The sequence below is a fragment of the Lissotriton vulgaris genome, chromosome 6 (assembly GCF_964263255.1).
Source record: "Lissotriton vulgaris chromosome 6, aLisVul1.2, whole genome shotgun sequence".
NCBI classification, from domain to species: domain Eukaryota; kingdom Metazoa; phylum Chordata; class Amphibia; order Caudata; family Salamandridae; genus Lissotriton; species Lissotriton vulgaris.
The window spans coordinates 648,983,711-649,004,906 of record NC_141694.1 but is presented as its reverse complement, the minus strand read 5'-3'; the positions used below and the strand labels follow the sequence as shown (position 1 = coordinate 649,004,906).

At 48.3% G+C, this 21,196-nt stretch overlaps 1 protein-coding gene across 1 annotated transcript in view; it reads right to left on the bottom strand.

The window, feature by feature from the left end:
• MDN1 (midasin AAA ATPase 1) overlaps positions 1-21,196 on the bottom strand; it is a 2,142,100-nt gene that overhangs the window by 1,640,832 nt on the left and 480,072 nt on the right. Inside the window, exon 32 of the mRNA XM_086926648.1 lies at positions 8,743-8,890. Within this exon, the coding sequence (XP_086782774.1) occupies positions 8,743-8,890 (148 nt within the window). The remainder of the gene's footprint in view (positions 1-8,742; positions 8,891-21,196) is intronic.

Here is a 21,196-nt window from a genome sequence, read left to right as displayed (position 1 = left end):
ATCCAATTAGATATGTACTTAGAGTACATGGAATTCATTTTACAGAGAGAGCAGTGGGCCTGGGGTCCTGAATAGCAGGGCCTCAGGTCAACTAAGTCGGAAACCAGCAAAGCACCAGGCAAAAAGTTGGGGGCAACCATAGTCCGATATCCACCTTCCTACATTCTTCACCTTAGAATTTTACCCAGGAGTCAGACTGGATCTGGATATTTCCGAGCACTACCCCTGCGCGCCAGTATGTGGAATCGTAGTCATCCATGCACGAAATGACGTATGCAGTACCTATATAGGTACCATCTCAGTACACTAACATCAGTTCATTTTCGCTATGTTCCACGCCAGAAGCGTGGCGCCACAATGAATACTGAGCCCTGGTGTGAATTTCTAGGGCCTTTTTCAAGGAGAAACCCTCATCCTTTAATCAAGCCGCAGAGTGGGGAGGATTGGAGGGTCGGTACCTCATCTGTGGCTAGATAGAATCTTTATCAGATAAAGCGTTACTGAAGGGAAGTAACATGTTCATCAGAATGAGATTTCTAGTTTTAGATTCCTTACCTTAGAATAGGTACCCAAACACCGCCTCCACGGAGGAGGTCTGCGCACCCAATTAAGACCAGTGGGTTTCATCGGTAAAATGCTCAACTCAGTCCTTGGAAGCTGTGACACTGCGTAGCACAGCTTACACAGTGGAACAAGTGTAAAGTATTTAAACAGCACAAACACAATTGAAGAATAAAATTGCCACTTTACTCAAGAAATCTGACACCAGTTTATAAAACTAGACTGTATTTTTATAAGAACTTAGACAATAGAATGAAAAAGATCCACGGGAGGTTTCTGGAGATCTACATTTTACAAGCAATATTAAAATAAAAGTAATTTCACTCAACAGGTCAACACGCCCTGCAAAAGGCAACTAATTGGACACTCCAAAACGTTCAAGGAAAACGTAGTTAGGTGTCAATACAGTTGGTCAGAAGTACTTGGGGAGACCAACTCTGGCAGGGAGCTAGTCAAGGGTCCTAGCAAGGTACAGAAGTGTTACCTTGACAGAAAAAGCAGTTCTTCAGCAGTTCCAGGCACTTAATCTGCGTAGCAATGGCTCCTTAATGAGTGATCCTGATGCAAGGGATGACTGATGCTGAAGATGCTTTAAGAATGCTGTAAATCCTACAAGGATTATTCAATATACTAAGATGGTGAAGGAGTACTGGTTGCAGGGTTGATATCCCACAAGGTCCTCGCTGGTCTGGTTGAAGTCAAGTATCTATTTATCGCAGTCACAGGCCAATCTTTACTGAGTCAATAATGCACCTTCTAAGAGCCCCAGCAAGGTTCGGACAGCACTCTCTGGCTCAGCGGCCTTTGGTGCAATTCTGTGCATCAGGTCTTGTTCCTCTGGTGTGCATGGAAGCAGTGGTAGCAACCTGAAGATTTTCGGCTACCAACTTTAACAGGCACTAGGTACCAGAGTACCATATACTAGGGACTTACAAGTAAGTTGGGTTATGCCAATTGGGGACAACCCCATCAAACATACACCATTTTAAGAGTCAGAGCACATGCACCGAGTCCTGTTTAGAAGCCTGATCCTGAACAACTGGAATGGAATCCAGTTATTCACTGCAGGGAGGTCAACACAAGACCACTGACTCATTGTCAGTGAAATTGCTCTCCCACCCTCGCAGCTCCAACATTAAGTGAGGTGCCCCTGCCCCTGCACTCTAGAGTGTTAGTGATCGAGGCCCTCCTCCACCCGCAGGTTTCCCTGCGCCTCATCCCTGGTGGTCCAGTGGACCTCGGTCTCCTTTCTCTCACTCTGCTCCTTCACTCGTTTTTCTACCCTTTCTTTCACCCTTCTGCACCTTTCTGCATCTCTGCTCTTTTGTGCCTTATTTCTGCCCATTTTCCCTTTCTCTCCCTCTGCTCCTTCACTCGTTTTTCTACCCTTTCTATCTTTCACCTTTCTGCACCTCTGCTCTTTTTTGCCTTATTTCTGCCCATTTTCCTTCTCTTCCTCTGCTCCTTCACTCGTTTTTCTACCCTTTCCATCTTTCACCTTTCTGCCCTTTTCTGCATCTCTGCTCTTTTGTGCCTTATTTCTGCTTATTTTCCCTTTTTTCTTTATCCCTTCTTTCCTCCCTTTACCTTACCCCGCCGCTGCTGCCCCCGCGGCCCCTCCACCCCAGTGCGACCGGCCCAATCCAGCTCCTCTCCCCGCTCCCGCCTCCTAACTGTCCAGCCCTCCCCGACCCCTACTTAATGGCGGCCACTTCGGAGCACCAGCGGGCTCGCCGCTGGTGCACCATAGGCGCTTCAAAGGCAAGGATGTCTGCCCCCGTCCGCGACCCATCCGCCACCAGCACCAGGAACCCTGGACCTCCGCCCCGCCAACGCTACGACCCAGCAGCACTCCACACACTCAACCCGGGCTGCAACAACAACTGCAAGCTAGCATCACCAGCCGACACCCATGGACCCTTCTGTTCACCACTGCCGGCACACCTGCAGCACCGCCAAGAACACGGATCCAGCACAACCCGCCCACAAGAACACAACCGAAGACCCTGCAATGCATCCTCCTCAACGTCCGATCCCTCCACAAACACGCCACAGAAATCTGGGACCTCCTCGACAGCACCACCCCGGACGTAGCATTCTTCACCGAAACCTGGGCCAACGCCACCTCAGGACCGGACATCGCCATCCCCCAAGGATACAAGATCTACAGGAAGGACCGCCCCGCCCACCAAGGAGGAGGAATCGCCATCGTCCACAAATCCAGCCTCCGCCTGAGCACACTCCCTGACGAGTCCACAGAACTGATGGAACACCTTCACTTCAAGATACTGGCCAGCCCCACTGCCGCCCTCCGAGGAACCCTCATCTACCGACCCCCTGGACCCCGCTGACCCTTCGCCAACTCCATCACGGACATTATCTCCTCGCAGGCCATCGCATCCACAAACTACACCCTGCTGGGAGACCTCAACTTCCACCTCGACAATCAACTGGACCCCAACACCACATGCCTCCTGGACAACCTCCACAACATTGGACTACCAGATCGTGGCTGAGCCCACGCACTCAGCAGGACACACCTTCGACCCCCTCTTCACTACAGGAAACTCCATCACCTTCAGCCACACCACAGAACTCCCATGGACCGACCATTGTTGCGTCCACTTCACCTTCAGAACACCCACCAGCACCTGCTTCCACAAAGAAACTGGACCAAAATCACCGACGACTAGCTCATCTCCTCACTCAACAACTCCACCCCAACCATCGCGGAAAACGACGACCCCAACACCGCAGGCCGAACCCTGCATAGATGGATCTCGGACAGCACCAACACCATAGCCCCCCTCAAGAAAAACAACAATACCCGTGCCAAGAAAGCCAGATGGTTTACCACCGAACTTCGAGAGTCCAGGCGCACATGCCGCCGCCTCGAAAAGTCCTGGAGAAACACCAAATCCACAGAAGCCCACAACAACTTCAGAGCCGCCACCAACGCTCACCATCAACTCATCAGAGAAACGAGGAAAAAAGCGATTGAAGACAGAATCTCCACCCACGCACACAACAGCAAGGAACTCTTCAGCATCAAGGAGTTCGCCCAACTCACCAGCGAGTCTACCAACATCCCTCCCTCACAAGACCTCTTCGACATACTCAGCACCTTTTTCCACCACAAAATAAAGAGCATCTACGACAACTTCGACGAAGACAACCAACACACTGAACTCTCACCAACCACCACCGACACCCGGAAACCAGCGATTGATGACTGGCCAGCCCTCACCACCAAAGACACACTGAAGACAATGAAGTCAATCCACTCAGGGGCCCCCACGGACCCCTGCCCCCACCACATCTTCAACAGAGCCACTGACTCCATCACACCCATGCTCTGCCACACCATCAACTGCTACCTGGCGACCGCCTCGTTCCCGACGACTGGAAACACGCCGAGGTCAACCCCCTCCTCAAAAAACCCTCAGCGGACCCCCCGACCTCAAAAACTACAGACCCATCTCCCTTTCCCAGCGAAAGTCATCGAGAAAGCCATCAACAGCCAACTCGCCACATTCATTGAAGAACACAACATCCTCGCCTCCTCCCAATCCGGCTTCAGAAAAAACCACAGTACGGAAACCGCCCTCCTCGCCGCAACAGACGACATCCGCACCCTACTGGACAAAGGAGAAACAGTACACCTCATCCTCCTAGACCTATCAGCGGCGTTCGACACAGTCTCCCACCGCACCCTAATACGCAGACTCTACGACGCAGGAATCCAGGACAAGGCACTCGACTGGATCTGCTACTTCCTCTTCGGCAGGACGCAACGGGTCAGACTCCCCCCTTTCCTCTCAGACCCCACACCTACCACCTGCGGAGTACCCCAGGGCTCCTCCCTCAGCCCGACGCTCTTCAATGTCTACATGGCTCCACTTGCCCCCATCGTCAGAACCTACGGACTCAACATCGTGTCATACGCAGACGACACCCAGCTCATCCTCTCCCTAGCCAACGAGCCCGACACCGCCAGACGCAACTTTCGAGAAGGCATGGAAGCCATCGCCAAATGGATAAAAAACAGCTGCCTACAACTAAACACCAACAAAACAGAAGTACTCATCATGGGCCCAAACCTAAACGCCTGGAGCGACACCTGGTGGCCCACCGCCCTCGGAAACCCACCAACCCCACAGACCACGCACGCAACCTGTGAATCATCCTGGACTCCGAGCTCAAAATGGACCGCCAGATCAACTCTGTCTCATCTTCCTGACTCCACACCCTCCGCCTCCTTCGTAAGACCTTCAAATGGATCCCCCTCGAACATCGAAAGACAGTCACTCACGCCCTGGTCACCAGCAGACTCGACTACGGCAACGCACTCTACGCCGGAATAAACAAAAACCTCATCCACAAGCTACAGAACACCGCTGCAAGACTGGTCCTCAACCTGCCAAAACACTGCCACATCTCCCAGCACCTGCGCACACTCCACTGGCTCCCCGTCGAGGCGAGAATCACCTTTAAGATGCTCACCCACGCACACAAGGCCCTCCACGGCACCGTACCAGCATACCTGAACAGCCGGCTCAAATTCCACACACCTCAAAGGACCCTACGATCAGCCCAGCTCTCCTACGCCGAGGTCCCCCGCACCAGAAAGACCAGATCGGGAGGCCGCTCCTTCTCCTTCCTCGCGGCCAAAGCATGGAACGCCCTTCCGCTCCACCTCAGACAGACAACATCGCTCCCCATCTTCGCAAGAAACCTCAAAACCTGGCTTTTCGACAGACCCCCTCCTTGATGGAATGGAACCTGCACCCCCCCCACCCCTAGCGCCTTGAGACCCTTACGGGTGAGTAGTTGCGCTTTAACAAACTCCTGATTGATTGAACACAACGGTTAAGCACTATAGTGACATTACAACGAGAAATATTCACTTTCCCTTTGTTCTGCCACCTTGCTCAAGCCTCCAGAGAACCAAGGGTGGCAATGAAATGGAGGTTCCAATCCCCTTCTAACCACTACTCCTGGGTTTCTACAGACTTGAAGGAGATGCAAAATGCCTTCTCTGCCGTCTCAGTATACTTGCACTGCCAAGCAACTTTCTCAGAGCCAGTATTAGCAGGGTGCCAGCTGTCTGCTCTCAGTGTGCGAGTGGAGAGTGTGACTTTAGGTAGGGTGGATGAGGTTTGAAGAGGGTGATTGGGTTGGGTAGTATAAGACCAAGTATGTTTTTATCAACTTGGGCGGGAGATATAATCAGTGTGGTGTGGGTTGGTGGTAGGAGACCATTGAACTTATTTTTGAAATTTGGGACAGAGGGAGTGTTAAGAGAAGCAGGGCAGGAGGCCCCGTTATTTTTTATCATTTTTTTTTTACATGCTAATAATATAAGGCTCTTTACTTCCCTGCATACATGTTGGAAACAAGGACAGAGGCCCTGAGGGGTCACATACAACATAAAATTATATGAAGAGTCCCCATTATTTACAGTCACCAATCTACAATTCCACATGCTGCTGACGAAGTGTGAAATAAAGAAATATGGCATATTAACCACGGTCTCTGTTACAAAATAGGATTTCTTCCACATAAGTGAAATCTATATTTGTGAAAGCCATCTATTGCAACTCCTAGCCAGCACTGCCGCAGCCAAATAATTAACGACGATTTACCACCACAGATGCTTGTCTGATTGTTTCAGTCACAATCAACTACAATGAGTCTCTTTAGTGCAGCTATACTATTACACCGAGATACTTAAACAGCTTCAATTATAATATTCAGTCAAATGTAATTAACAAGTGAAACAACTTAATAAATCAAATAATGTAATTTTCTATAGTTTTTAATAAGTAAAATCAACAAACTACTATTAAAGCAATACAGTATATCAGCCTCAGTCATTACTGGTTCAGATAACAAGTAAAGGCAAAGCCAATAGGTCTCGTCCATGAAAGCTATTGGGTTTGGCAATGATTTTCAGCAATGCCCTAAAGCAGCACAACTGATGTACAAGCATGGCTTAAAATAATAATAGAGAGCTATGATGCGGCCAATGCTCATGAGCTTTTTTATATTGAAAAACAAATGGTGGAGTGGGTTGGTGGAACGAGGCAACACTGAGGAAGGGATATCGACTGAAAAGGACATAGGTGGGGAGAAAGGGCACAAGAGACAATAGGAAAGAACAAAGACAACAGGCGGAAGGGGCTGGAGAGGCAAACAGACAATAGAAGGACAGCGGGGTCGGCTGAGGAAGCAAACACAACAAAGGGTGTGCAGGATGAGCTGGGAGTGGAAGCTGACAATGGTGAGAGGGCAGGAGGGACTCTACAGCAGCAAGCTGACAAAGAAGGGTGTGGAGTGGGAGGGGTAGGAGAGGCTAGCAGAGCAATTTGACGCAGAGGATTAAAGAGCAATGTTGAGGAAGAAAAAGGAAAAAGGGATGGTGAGGAAGCAATAACTGCAAGTGAAGGTAAACGGAGGAGAAGGAAATACACAGAGGGGCAGAGGTAGGCGTGTAAGACAGCTGAAAAACACATGTACCCTTGCAGATTGCCTGAATAAAAATAAAAAGTGAAAGTATTACATAAAGAAAGGAGCAGTCGAAGGACACATATAATCCGTCCATGCTCCAGGGGAGTGGAAATTACAATTAGAGGAACCAAAGCCTACAGAAGCTGACAAATAAAAAGCAAGCAAATGACAGTAACAAAGCAAATCAATTGTAGTCATCGTCTTGCAACAGACAGTGCCATGCGCTGTCTTTGATAAGACCAAAAAAAGACCACAACACATCCATGATACAGGGGGCACTGCTGAAGTTCTCGTTTCATTTTTATTAAGAACTGAAGCAATTAAAAGTTAAAAATACTTTATGCACCTAATGTCAAGATTTTGAAAGTGAAAACGTTCGGAATAAATTGATAGGCAACTGCACAAAGATCACAGGATACTATTCTAACAAACAAAAGACATGCACATAGTTTACAGTCCCCGCTTCAATCAATTACACGTAGCAATCATGACCCTTATCTGGAAATACTGGAAGGAAGACCTGGGGGAGTAGATACCATTCTATTAAGTAATTATATGACAATTATTGGAGAACCAGTTTCAGAGGACTATAGAAAATTCCTCATATTGTAATTTTCCTTATCCAAAAGCAAGAGTGTGAACAAGATTCAGGTAGGACTTTGTGGATGCAGGTGATAAAATATAACTGCACCTTGGACACAGCATTAGAAATAAAGCATGGGTGTTAAATTCTCATCACTAGGCCCGGAGCCATCAAAGATTATAAGTATGTTTGGCCATTCGCTTTTACATTTACTGAATGCGTAATTATGTCATGCGCTATCCAAAAAATATGCCATGGTTCCAGCTTTCTTGGGAAGACCTAGTTACTTGCCATTAGTAATTGGTTTACTAACCCAACAGCATAAAATGTTAGCTAGAGATACTGGTCATGTTCTGAGGCATTGTGGGATTCCAGTATAAGAGTTATCATGAATCATATTCGCTCTATCTATGGTCATTTACCAGATAATAAAGCCATTACTCTAAGAATGCTTATGAATCCAACCTGTAGATGGCAGTAAAATTAACATGTCGGTTTACACTACCAAAATACAAGTTCCAAATGTGAAAACTGGTTTCAGGGGTAAATGTCCACATACAAAAAAAATGACTGGCCCACATGGAGATTATTTTACTTTAGATCATAAAGACAACACGTGGCAACTACCCAGTAACAACGCTTTTAAAGTACTTCTGATTCATTACTGTGCAAATTCCCCAATTAAAGTGACTAGGAAATGTCATGACATTTTGGCTCAAAAAACGATTTCTACAGGAAACAATAGAAAGCGCTGATTAAAAAAATTGAAAAAACAGACACTCCAACAAAAAAAAAAACAGCAACAAACATGTTATTCATAAGGAAAAAGCCAAGTCTTAAAAAGGTGTGCACCCGAATGATAATGACTTCTTCAGCAATGCTGTCCGATATTAGAAAACAGAAATTTTAACCAACCAGTAAGATGCCGCAAGACAATTCAGTTTGTTGCAAGTGCTAGAATCCTTCTCAACCAATAGCTATATGTAAAAAAGTGTTCCAGTATCTTGTACAATTCAAATAGCAATAGCACACGTTTTAACTCTGTTACTTCAGTCTGGTGTTACAATCTGGCATAAAGGTAAACATACCTCTTTCTTTCCAAAATCACCTCCAGGGTTCATTGTTGCTACGATGCGAAATTTCTTTCCAGCGGTCAAAAGCTCTACCTCATTTTCCTCCTCCTCCTCTTGACTTCCTTTTTCAGCAAGCACAAGAGTCCTTTCCACTTCAAGAACACTAAAATGATGGAAAATTACTTAGGTGTCTTAAGATTTCATTGCTTTGTCATTATGCAAGGTCTTCAACAATCTTGTACATTCCTTTTTGACACCAACTATCCCCATTAACCACAAAGAGCCAATGTATCACCTGAAATCAGCTTACTGTGCAGAGGTTACTACAACCATTACCTCTGCCATGATAGCGAGAACATTTTATCTGCTAATAACTAGGACTGTGACGAACATTTTACATAAGTCCGTAATCATCTTTCTGGTGAATACTGCATCTAACCGCAGATTCCTCGCCATGTCAATATTTTCTAGTTGTCAGACTGGAGCCAGAAACATTTAGAGCAGTTCTCTTGCGCACCACTAGGTGGAATTGTGCGGCTTCACTCAGACATCGCTCCATTCCAGAAGTGACACGTGGAGCAGCATATAATCACCTCCTATGCATGTGGATTAACAAGTTACTTACCTTCCATTACGCCTTACCTGGTAGAGACTATTTAGTCAGATTACTCGCGGTGAATTTCCCCCAATTGTCAGACTGGATCCGAAACTTTATGAGCAATCTCCTTGAGCGGTGGTAGGTAGCATCATTCAGCTCTGTATGGCGGCGGCCACGCTGGAAGTGACATGTGCGTTGTCTATATAGGCGCCATCTCACCATGCTGGCCTCAGAGCTCGACTGTTTTTCCACACCAGAAGAACACAGCCAAACTGAGGAGAAGTAACTAGTGTGCCAGAACGAAGACCAGAAGGATCTCTTGATTGTTATATATGCAGTTCACAGAACGGGAAGAATCTGTAAGGAATCTGCAGCGCAATAAAGTCTCTACCAGATAAGGCAGTACCTAAGGTATATAACTTGTTCATCTGATAAGGACTTTTAGCTGCAGATTCCTTACCTTCAAATAGATACCAAAGCAAGGTCTCCCTGGAGGCGAGTATGCAGACTGTACTAAAAGGTCCTAAGGGACGGAAAGGGTGAAATGCCCATCTCGCTTGACCTGTCTAAGCAGTAATGTTTGGCCAACATGTGCAGCAATGCCCATTAGGCTACTTAACAGATGTCCAGAACTGGGACTCCTCGCGCTAACTCAGTGGTCGAAGCCTTAGTTCTTCTTGAATGAGCACACAAGCCTTCAGGGGGCTGGTCCTGGATACTACTTATCAGTGTTTTACACTGAGGATAGTCCATCTAGCGATGGTTTGTTTGTTAACTGTCTTTCTTATTTTTTGCACCTGAAAACCAACAGAGTTGTTCATCTTCCAGGAAGTCCTTAGTACGATTATTGTAAAATAATAGCCCACTTTTTGGTTTCAGACGGTTGACTCTTTTGCTCTTACTTGGTAGGATGAGGGCAGGCGAATAAAGTAGGCAATGTGAAGGTCTGCCCAATGTGAAAGGTGGGACCACGTTTGGTTAAAAAGGAGGCACGGGTCCCAAAGACCAAACTGTCTGAGAAAAAGGTAATGTGCACGAAATAAAATGAAAAGGCCTGCAACTCACTAACACTACAAGTAGATGTTATTGCCACAAGGAAGATTGTTTTGATGGTCAGCAGTCTGAGAGGGCAGCTCTGCATAGGCTCAAATGAGGAAAATGCATCTGTTCTTGGCATGTAGAACTGCAGAGTCTCACACTGAGCATTAATCGCCACCTGGTGTTTGGTTCGGATGATTGCATGTTGTCTTCTTGGAAGAAGTCTTTGTAGTCACAAGATGGGTGACTCCTCCCTTGGACAATAGTGCGCATGGGCATCAACTCCATCCTTAGATTGTTTTTCGCCAAGATGAGAAATGATGGAGTTAGTAGAAAGAGAAAAGTGATGTTCATGTGTGTATATCTAATTAGGATAGAACTGGAACAGATACAGGTCCCGGGGAGGCGGGTGGGAGTGAGTCTCTGCAGCTCTACATGCCAATAACAGATGCATACTGGTAAGGAGCATTTTGTGTTCGAGGCAAATGAGCTGCAAATCTCACACTGAGCATTGATTATACAGCAGTATCTCCCTTAGCGGTGGTCGCCTGTATCTGTTGCAGTAGTTTAAAAGAGAGTTTTGAGGACAGCTTGGCCTACAGCAGCTTGCTGCTTTGCTTGCACATCAACACAATAGTGTTTAGTGTAGGTATGTATTGTAGACCATGTTGCTGCTTTGCACATGTCTTCTAGAAGAATGTTTCCTAAGAAAGCCATAGAGGCTCCTAGTTTGCGTGTGGATACGCTCTCGGAGGAATTGTTAATGTAAGTTTTGCTTTTTGATAGCATATTTGTATGAATTTTACAATCCACCTAGCAATTCCAGCTTTGGAGATTGGGTTGCCTTTATGTGGTGGCGAGAATCCTGCAAACAATTGTTTTGTTTTTGGAAAGGGTTTGGTTCTGTCAATGTAATAGAGAAGGGCTCTTTTTACGTCTAGGGTGTGTAGAGCTCTTTCTGCTACAGAGTCTGGGTTTTGAAAAATACTGGCAACTCTATAGATTGGTTCAGATGAAATGGAGTAATGACTTAAGGAAGGAATTGCGGGTTTGTCCTTAGTACCACTTTGTTACGGTGTAATTGTAGAAAAGTTTCTTGTATAGTGAAGGCTTGCATTTCACTAACTTTCCTGAGAGAGGTAATAGCAATAAGGAAAGCTGTTTTCCATGTGAGGAATTGCTGTTCACATTTGTGTAAAGGCTCAAAAGGGGGTCCCATGAGCCTGATAAGGACAATATTTAGGTTCCACACAGGAGAGGATGGTAACCTAGGAGGAATGATTCTTTTTAATCCTTCTATAAATGCTTTAATTGCAGGTACTCTAAATAATGACAGATGCTGTTTGTTTTGTAGGTACGCAGCAATGGCTGCACGATGGAAGATTTATGGATGAATATGCTAGATTACATCTATGTAAGTGTAAAAGGTAGCGGATGATATTTTGGATAGAGGCATCCAGTGGATCAATTTGGTTATTGGTGCAGTAAATGGCAAATCTTTTCCATTTTGCTGTATAGCAAGCTCTAGTAGTAGGTCTTCTGGCTTTTTTAATGATATTCATACAGTCTGGTGGTAGGTTAAGATATCCAAACTCTAAGACTTCAGGAGCCAGATTGCCAGATTCAGTTGACTTAGATCTGGATGTCTCGATGTCTCCATGGATCTGCGTTAGCATGGATGGCGTCAGACACAGTTTTTGGTGTGGAACTTAGGAGAGTTCTAGTAGTGTTGTGAACCACGGTTGGCGTGCCCATGTGGGAGCTACTAAGATCATTTTGAGGGATTACTGTCTTAGTTTGCGCACTACTAGTGGGAGTGGCGGAAAAGCGTACTCAAATCTGCCTGACCAGTTCATCCATATCGCATTGCCCTTGGACAACGGGTGTGGAAACCTGGCGGCGAAGGTTGGGCATTTTGCGTTTTTGTGTGTGGCGAACAGATCTATGTCTGGATGACCCCACTTCTGAAAGAATGGTAGAAGAACTTGCGGATGTAGTTCCCATTAGTGAATCTGTTGTGTCTGCCAACTTAACAGATCTGCTATCTGATTGTGAACTCCTGGAAGGTGTTCTGCTAACAGATACATCTTTTGTGGCATGGCCCATCTCCAAATGTTCTGTGCTAACTGGGACAGTTGTAGAGTGTGTGTCCCCCCTGTTTTTGTATATAGTACATGGCTGTCATGTTGTCCGTCCGGATTAATACAGCTTTGTTTTGTACATGTACTTGGAAAGACTGGAGCGTTAAGAATATCGCTAGCAGCTCTAGGTGATTGATGTGGAGCACTTTTTGTTGAGTGGTCCATTTTCCTTGAGTTGTGTGATGCAGGAGATTGGCGTCCCATCCTGTGAGGGATGCGTCTGTTCTAAGTACTATTTGTGGAACAGGCTCAAGGAACTGCCGCCCTGTGGACAAGTTTTTGGTGTTCCACTACTGCAGAGAGCAATGTGTGCGGCTGTCTACCAACACCAGGTCTGTAAGTTGTCCTTGAGCTTGGTTCCACTGTTGTGCTAGGCATTCTTGCGATGGGCGCATTTGCAGTCTTGCATAGGGTACAATAAAAATGCAAGATGCCACCATAGTTGCATGAACACTCTGGCAGGGAGAGAGTGTTGGTTCTGGAACCCTGTGACCAAGGCTTGAATGCTCTGTATCCTGGCTGGACTGGGATACGCTAGAGCTGTAGACGTGTTTATTGTAGCCCCTAGGAACTGATGTACATGAGAGGGCTGGAGATGCAACTTGGTGTAGTTGATTGTGAACCCTAAGTCATGTAGTGTTTGAATTGTCTGAGATGTGTGTTGGACACACTGTCCTGGAGGATCCGGTCGACGCTATGCGGGGAGCGGAAGTAGCACTAACGGAGTTCGGAGCAGTCTCGGGTCTCCAAGTGAACTGGTCTAAGACCTGCCTCTTCCCGATGCGCAGGGGCACCCCCGCTCCTACGCTAAGTAAGGAGATCAGGTGGGAGCCCGACTGCTTTAAATACCTCGGGGTATTTGTGTATCATGACCAACCCGACCTCCTAGATGGGAACATTGCCCGTTGCATGCGAGCGCTCCGAGGCTGCATGGACTTCTGGGCCACGCTGCCGCTCTCAGTGGCGGGACGTATTGCCCTGCTCAAAATGGTGGCGCTCCCCCGGCTATTGTATTACTTCCGAACCTTGCCGATCTGGGTCCCACCGGCCACGTTTCGTCGCCTGCGTTCTATGGTGGTCGGGTTCCTCTGGGGAACGGGCCGGCGGCGGGTGGCCCTCAACACCCTGATGAGGCCAAAGGACGAGGGGGGGCTTGCTGTGCCGGATTTCGAGAAGTACTATCTGGCGGCACAGCTCCAGACCTACACCCAGGAGATAGCCAGGGAATTTAGAGGCCCGGAAGACGGAAGGGGGACGGGTATGGCCAGGCACATCCTCTCCTTTATCGCGCTGCGACAACGCTTGGTCCTACGGGACCTATCGATGGAGGAGCGGACTATCCGACTGTGCTGGAACCGGGCTCACGCTAGAGGCCACTTACGGAAGCCATATGCGCCTGAAATACCGTTGGGGATGCTGACGGCCCTCCCCCACGGAGGGGATTGGACACGATTGGCGGACTGGGAGGACTCAGGTTTGCAGCTAGTCGGGGACCTGTACGAGGACGGAGCGCTCTTGTCCTTTCAGGATCTCATTGACCGCTTTGGGATCTCCAGGGGCGACTTTCTGCTGCATTCGGCCATTGTGCGAGCAATCCAGGCGCACTGGCAGAACGGGCTAGAGGAACCCCAAGTGTCCCAGGTATGCCAGTACGTGATGATGTCGGCGGGCACGGTGAAGGCGGTCACTTGCCTCTACGGCAGGTTGATTACCGAGGGGTTGGTTCCTCTCACCACATTGAAATCCCGCTGGGAAGAGGACATTGGTAGGGAGATCCCGGAGACGACCTGAGCCCAGCTGATGAGGCGTGCCTGGAAGGGTACACGTAGCGCCCGTTTCCAACTGGTCCACTATTATGTTCTCCACAGAGCGTACCTGACCCCGGTAAAGATCAGGCGTTATTTTTCCACGGCTTCAGCGGAATGCCCTAGGTGCCCGGCTCAGGAGGCGGACCTTGTACACATGCTATGGGCCTGTCCAGGACTGACGTCCTACTGGCAAGAGGTAGCGGCGACCTTAGAGGAGGTGACGGGGAGGCATTTAGCATTCGATGTGGCGGTAGGGCTCCTGCACTGGTTCCCCCATACCCCCCGGAATAAAATCTCCAGTAAATTCATTGACCTGGGGCTCCTACTTGCTAAGCGAGAGGTGACCAGGAACTGGAAGGCACGGGCTGGTCCGGCAGGCAGCAGATGGCACAGTGAGCTTTTGAAGTGGGCGGCGGGTGAGAGCGCGCTAAGATACCAGCTGGCTTGGAGACAGGGTAACGAGAAGGCGCAGGAGGCCGCGTTAGAGTGGGAAACGCTGGTGCAAGCCCTCAGAGATTATTGTACCCCCAGCGACTCCGAATGTGATGAGGCAACTCGCCCCGAGTCCCGATAAACATTAGCATTGATAGCACTATTACCTTCCCCGTGGGTCAAGCAATGGATCCTATGTTGAGGAGCTCCCTGGCGCTGATGGTGGGGGGGGGGGGGGGGGGGGGGGGGGGGGGGGGGGGGTTTCACAGTTAATGGGCAGTTTGAGGGGGGGGTTTACTTTGGGGGTTTTGGGTTTGTTTAGAAAAGCAGAAGACGGACAGTGTGTTATCCGGACCAGCTCCAGCATTCTACTGACCCCAGCTGCATTTGCCGCCCAACCCCAGGGATATGGGCTAATTGGCTGTGTACAAACGTTATGGAGGGGGGTCGGCGGGCTTTCTGGTGTATATGTCGTTCATAACACAATGCTGGTCGATACTGTATTGATTTACTGATTCCTGCAATAAAAATATATTTAAAAAAAAAAAAAAAAAATGTGTGTTGGACACACTGATTGAATGATTTGGTTCTTATGAGCCAATCGTCTAGGTATGGGAAGACATGGATGTGTTATCTTCCGAGATGTGCTGCTACTACTGCTAGGCACTTTGTAAACACTGGGTGCAGTTGTGACTCCAAATGGAAGGACTTTGAACTGATAGTGTTGTCCTTCTAATACAAACCTTCGATACTTCCTGTGAGAAGGATGTATGGGAATGTGGAAGTAGGCGTCCTTTAGATCTAGTGCGGTAAGGAAGTCGAATTGTTGCAACAATGGGAGTACTTGTTGTAAAGTGATCATATGTAAATGATCTGAGTGTATATATAGATTGAGGGGCCTGAGGTTGAGAATCGGTCTTAGTGTCCCGTCCTTCTTGGGTATTAGGAAATACAGCGAGTAAAACCCTGTTCCTTGATGTTGTAATGGAACTATTTCTATTACGTCTTTTTGAAGCAATGCTAGAACTTCTTGTTTGAGCAGCGCAAGATGTTCTGCAGACATTGGACGCTGTCTGGGTGGTATATGTGGAGGGGTAGCTGTAAGTTCTGGCCGGAAGCCATACTGGATAATCTGTCTTACCCACTTGTCTGTTGTGATGGAATTCCAAACAGGTAGGAACTGTGTTAGTCTGCCCCCTACAGGAGTTGGCGGAGCAGAAGAAAGTCACTGTTTTATGGTGGGAGCGGTTCGACTATTGTTATTTCCTCAACCTCTTCCCTTATTGTTGTTGCCTCTATAGCCTCCTCTAAAATATCCTCTATTGGAGGATGTTTGCGTATTTGTTTTAAAGGCAGCTGAATTGTCTGCTCCAGCTTGTTTGGAGCCTCCTCTATAGAAGGAGCGACGGAAGGAGCCTCGTGCTTGGGTGGATTGCAGAGCTCCCATAGATTTGGCTGTATCAGTGTCTTTTTTCATTTTCTCAAGTACAGTGTCTACCTCTGGTCCAAACAATTGTTGTTGGTTAAATGGATGATTTAAGATAGCAGTTTGCACTTCTTGCTTAAATCCTGAAATGCGTAGCCATGCAGGACGTCTAAGGAGGACACTAGTGTTTTTTGCTCTAGATGCAGTGTCTGCTACATCTAGTGTGAATTTGATAGAGGCATTTGAGATTAGCTTACCCTCTTGGATAAGGTAATTTGCTTGTGCTTTATATTGGTCAGGTAGATGTTGTAAAAGTATTTCTAACTGATCATAGTGAGCCCTGTCGTATCCAGCGAGGAGGGTCTCTGTGCTAGCTATGCGCCATGTATTGCTAGCTTGGGCAGCTATTCTCTTGTCTGAAGCATCTATTTTTTTTGATTCCTTATCAGGAGGTGGTGCTTCACCTGAAGTTTGGGAGTTTGCTCACTTTCTAGCGTTTGAAACGACTAGGGAATCTAGGGGTAGCTGTCTTTTAATGTAGGCAGGGTCCCCCGGAGCTGGTCTGTATTTTTTCTCTATTCTTGGGTTTATGATCCTAGCTCGTACAGGATCTTTGAACACCTCTGGTGCATGCTTAATGACCCCTTTAATCATAGGTAACATTTGAACAGACTTTTGGGATTGATAAAAAGTATCTAATAAAAAATCCTCTTCTGCCTCATCGGAGTGCATTGTGACATTATGATACATGGCAGCCCTATTGAGTAAGTGTCCAAACCCAATATTGTCCTCTGGAGGAGAAGGTTTGGATGGATATGTATGTGGGTCAGGAATATCTGGTACATCCTTTGGATTTGTGTACTCCCAGTCTGGTGCACCAGTTGGGTAGGAAAAAGGCTATTCTGGGTCCCCCCCCTCTTATACAATACTCATCATCATCTTAAGGTGTATGTGGTGATAAATGAGGAGGAGAATTTTGAGGTGAGATGTTTAAAGGAAGAGAAGGTGAAGGAGGTATAGGAGAAGAAGGGTTCCTAGGAGATGTGGCAGAGTCCTTCTTCTTGACAGGCACTGAAGGTGTAGGTGCTGTTTCTGATTTCCTCCTTTTATGTGGCATAGTAGAGACATGTCCTGTCTGTGAATCAATGTAGATCCTTCTTTGTAAAGGATCAGGTTGAAAAAGCTCCTCTTCTTGAGGAACCACTTTCGGCGCCGATTTTTAAATTCCGGCCATGGTTGTTGCTTGTCTTTAGCCTTAGGAGCTGTTGTATAGTCCTTTTGCGTAGATTTTGGCACTGAAGATATTGTCTTTGGGTCGAAGCTGTTTTCGTCGGCTTCAAAGCGTTGGAAGTAGGCTTCATGGTTTTCGGAGCCGTTTTGTCTTTAGTAGTCGACGGTTTCAGAGTGTCTCAGAAGCGGGACTTCTTTCGATTTCGGTGCCGAAGGGAACTGGAGGTATCGGCACATGCTGTCTTCTCGGTATGGAACTACCAGAAGGTGGAGTGTTGACCTTTGCCTTCGATTTAGTTGTTGGGGCCGAGGTAGGGGCAGTAGTACTCATGCGTTGACCTGAAGGTATGGAGTCATCAGAGTCGTCTGTCTGGGACACATGGACCTTCTTCGAAGATATCCACCGGTTCCGGAGCCGATCTCTGCATATCGCGTCGACGGGCCCTCCGATCTTAAATGGTCTTTTTAGATGAAAGGATGCGCAGGCTGTACAGCTGGATTCGTCGTGTTCTGGCGATAAACACAGGTTACAGACCTTGTGATGGTCACTGTGTGGAAATTTTGCTACACACTCGGGGCATCTTTTGAATGGCGCCCTTTCCATGAGGTGTAGGCCTCACGGGGTGGATAGACCAGCGTCCACAACCAGAATCGAGCTGATGGAGTCGAGTCGATGTGTATCAATATCCTAAGTTGTTTGGTAAAGTTTGTACACGTCGAACTACTATTAAAGTAGATTTTGACTCAAAGCGGAAAAGTTTCATCCGAACGCAGTGGCGTAGGAGGAAGCATGTGTAGTAAAGCTTTTAGAAAACAAGTCACAAAAGGTGACTTGAACAGAGAGGGTAGATCTGGCAACTGCAGGAAGGCTGAAATGGCAGAAAGGTACCTTTTAACTGTACACAGGGTACTGTACTGTTACTGTACACAGGGTAAGGATTTGCCGGCAAGGGATAAGGTAAACAAAAAAATTTCAAACAAGGGTGCAGACAGAGGATCAACAGAATTGGCAGTACACCAAGGCACATATTTGTCCTTATCAGCAGACGTAAATTGCTTTAGTGGAGAGACACCTTCCTGCCAGAATGACAGTGCATACTTTGGGAGGGAGATCAAACACTCAATCTCCATACATGGAGATGAAGAGTGTGCCTATTTGGGTGCAGGACTCTTGCCCCATTGCTGCAACTGGAGACTCTCCCGAAACCAGACTCTCCTTGCATAACCCGGGGTCAATAAGGTAACTTGTGCCAGGCAGTTCTTGATCTTCTTGAGAAATCTGGGAAGGAATATATATATACCAGAGTCCTGAGCTACACAAGACGAAATGCGTTTCCAAGCGAGAACCGTTTTGGAAACTCCCACGAGCAGAAGTGATGACACTACAAGTTCTTGGCACTAGTGAATAAATCTAACCAAGAATCCCCCCAATTTCTGTAGAGAACTAGCTCCACGTCCAAATGAAGATGCCATTTGTGATCCGCAAGGCATCGGTGTGAGAAAGTGCCCTCTTTTTTGCATGGTATGCCCCCACTTTTTGCTGAATTGCTGGTAATCTTTGACTGAGTGTGCCCTGGGCTCCTGGTAATCTGGTACCCAGGGCCTATGTTCCTTCCCTAAAACTGCATTGAAGCCTAAACCCAATTCTCAACTCTGACCACATGTCATCCCCTGAAAAATGGTACCACAGGTACCCAGGGAACTGTGACCAAAGAAGGCCTCTAAGGGCTGCAGCACTTATTGTGCCACCCTTGAAAGCTGTGTACCCTGACACACACACACACTGCCTTTGCAGCTGCGCATCTTGGTGCAGAACAAAGTGAAGAGTCAACATGGCACACAACCCTGTGTGCCATGCCCACATACCACTGCCCTCACATACATCAGTCACCCCTCTAGCTGGGTGCTCTATGCCCCTGGTGAGGGCACAGGTGCACGAGCCCTGTAACCATACAGTGCCCAAGTCCATTCCTGGGCACTGTAAGTGAAGTGCTGCTATTAAGAGTATCTGGTGCTGGGAGTTTTTTCATTACGAACTCCAAAACACCATAATGGCTACACTGAAGACTGGGATGTTTGGTATCAAACTTCTCAGCACATTAAACCCAGACTGATGCCAGTGTGAGATTTAATATAAAATGCACAACAGAGGACATCTTAGAGAGGTCCCCTGAAACTTAACCAACTCCTAGTGACCTGAGAGTGGCTATTTAGGCTGCCACCACCAGACATGTTTCTGGACCCCAAGGTTGAGGGCTTGCTGCTCTCAGGGCCTGAAACAATGCACATCCTGGGACGAGGTGCCTCCTCCCCAAGGTACCTTCTCCCCTAGGATGGGCAGGGTTCATGAAGGAGAAGCTATAAAGGAATGCCGCCTTTGTGAGCCTCTCCAGACCATTTGCTGCTTTCAGCAACTGGTCCCCACTGGTTCTACCCCCCACTTTGGGCTGGAGAACCGGCGGGAAAAACAAGTGAGGAAGAGAGGTGTGCCCACCACTGCCAACTACACCTCTCAGGTGGGGGAGGCGAGGGGAAGCACAACCTCGAGTCCCCACCATCTTAAGGATGGGGGGCCTAGCCAACCAGGGACAGGCTCCTGCCCCCCTCCCACTTGAGGGTGGCACGATAGGGGGTGTACCCACCCCAGGGAAGGAACCCATTGGTCCCTGCCCTTACCTACCTGTAACACCCCTAAATCTAGTATTTAGGGGGCACCCTGAACCTTGCTTCCGCAGATCCGGACAAGAAACAGGAAAGAAGATAAGAAGAAGGACTGAAGAGCCGTGCAGAGCAATCAAGAGGATGACGCTCACCGACTTGGCCCCAGCCCTACCGGCCTGTCTCCCCCTCAAACCTGCTTCTGCGAAATCCCGGTGTGTCCTGCAGCCAGCAACCTCAAGAAACCCGGAGGACCTGCTTGCCTTCACTTCTAAAGACTGCATCTCCTGTGCAAACCGGATTTGTTCAAACAGCAGGCTTCTGGCGCCAACCAGAGACAGCGAATACAGCCCACTCTGCACCCGCCGTACCAGACTCAAGCGGAAAAACACCACAAGGAGGTCCCCCCGGCAATCCTGACCCAAGATCCGGCAAACCATGGCCTGCCTCAAGCCTTCAGCAGACACCTGCAGCCTAAATCCGGAAGCCCCCCCCCCTAAACCGCGACCAGGATCTGGTTAGACGATCCGACCGCAAAAGGCACCCCTGCACCAGACCCCCCACAGCCTTGTGTGCTCAAACCGACTGTGCCTAACCAACCCTTAACTTCCCAACTTACCTCTCCAAGTGGTGGTCACACCCAGAAGTCCTTCGTCTCCCTGCATGCAGTTCTTTTGCAAACGGGAGGTTCTCCATAGAAAACAACTGGGCGCCCAACGTCGAAACAGCACTATGCACCCGGCCTCCCCAGTGCCGCTGAGGGTGCAACTTTGGTGCTACTTTGTTTCCCCATTTGCCCTGACCTTAGCCCTAGGAGCTTTGCTCCCAGGGGGCGTGGCTTGAGCGCCGAGGGAATGGCGGCGTGAGCCCGGAGCTCCGCGCCTCTTCCCCCCACAGGAATCCTGCTACAGGGGCCGTAGAGCCCGTGTGTGCCCCGGCGCCGGATGATAGCCCGGCGGTGACCGCCTGGGCGAGATTTGGGCAGCCGGCGACTCTGCGGACCTGAGAACGCGCGCCGATCGCGGCGGCCTCTGGAGCGGCTGAGTGACTGGCGCCGAGCAAGATGGCGGCCGCAGCGAAGCCCTAGGAAGCGGCGGATCGCCAAAGAGATGCACTGCCGGCGTGCAGGGTGAGGGCG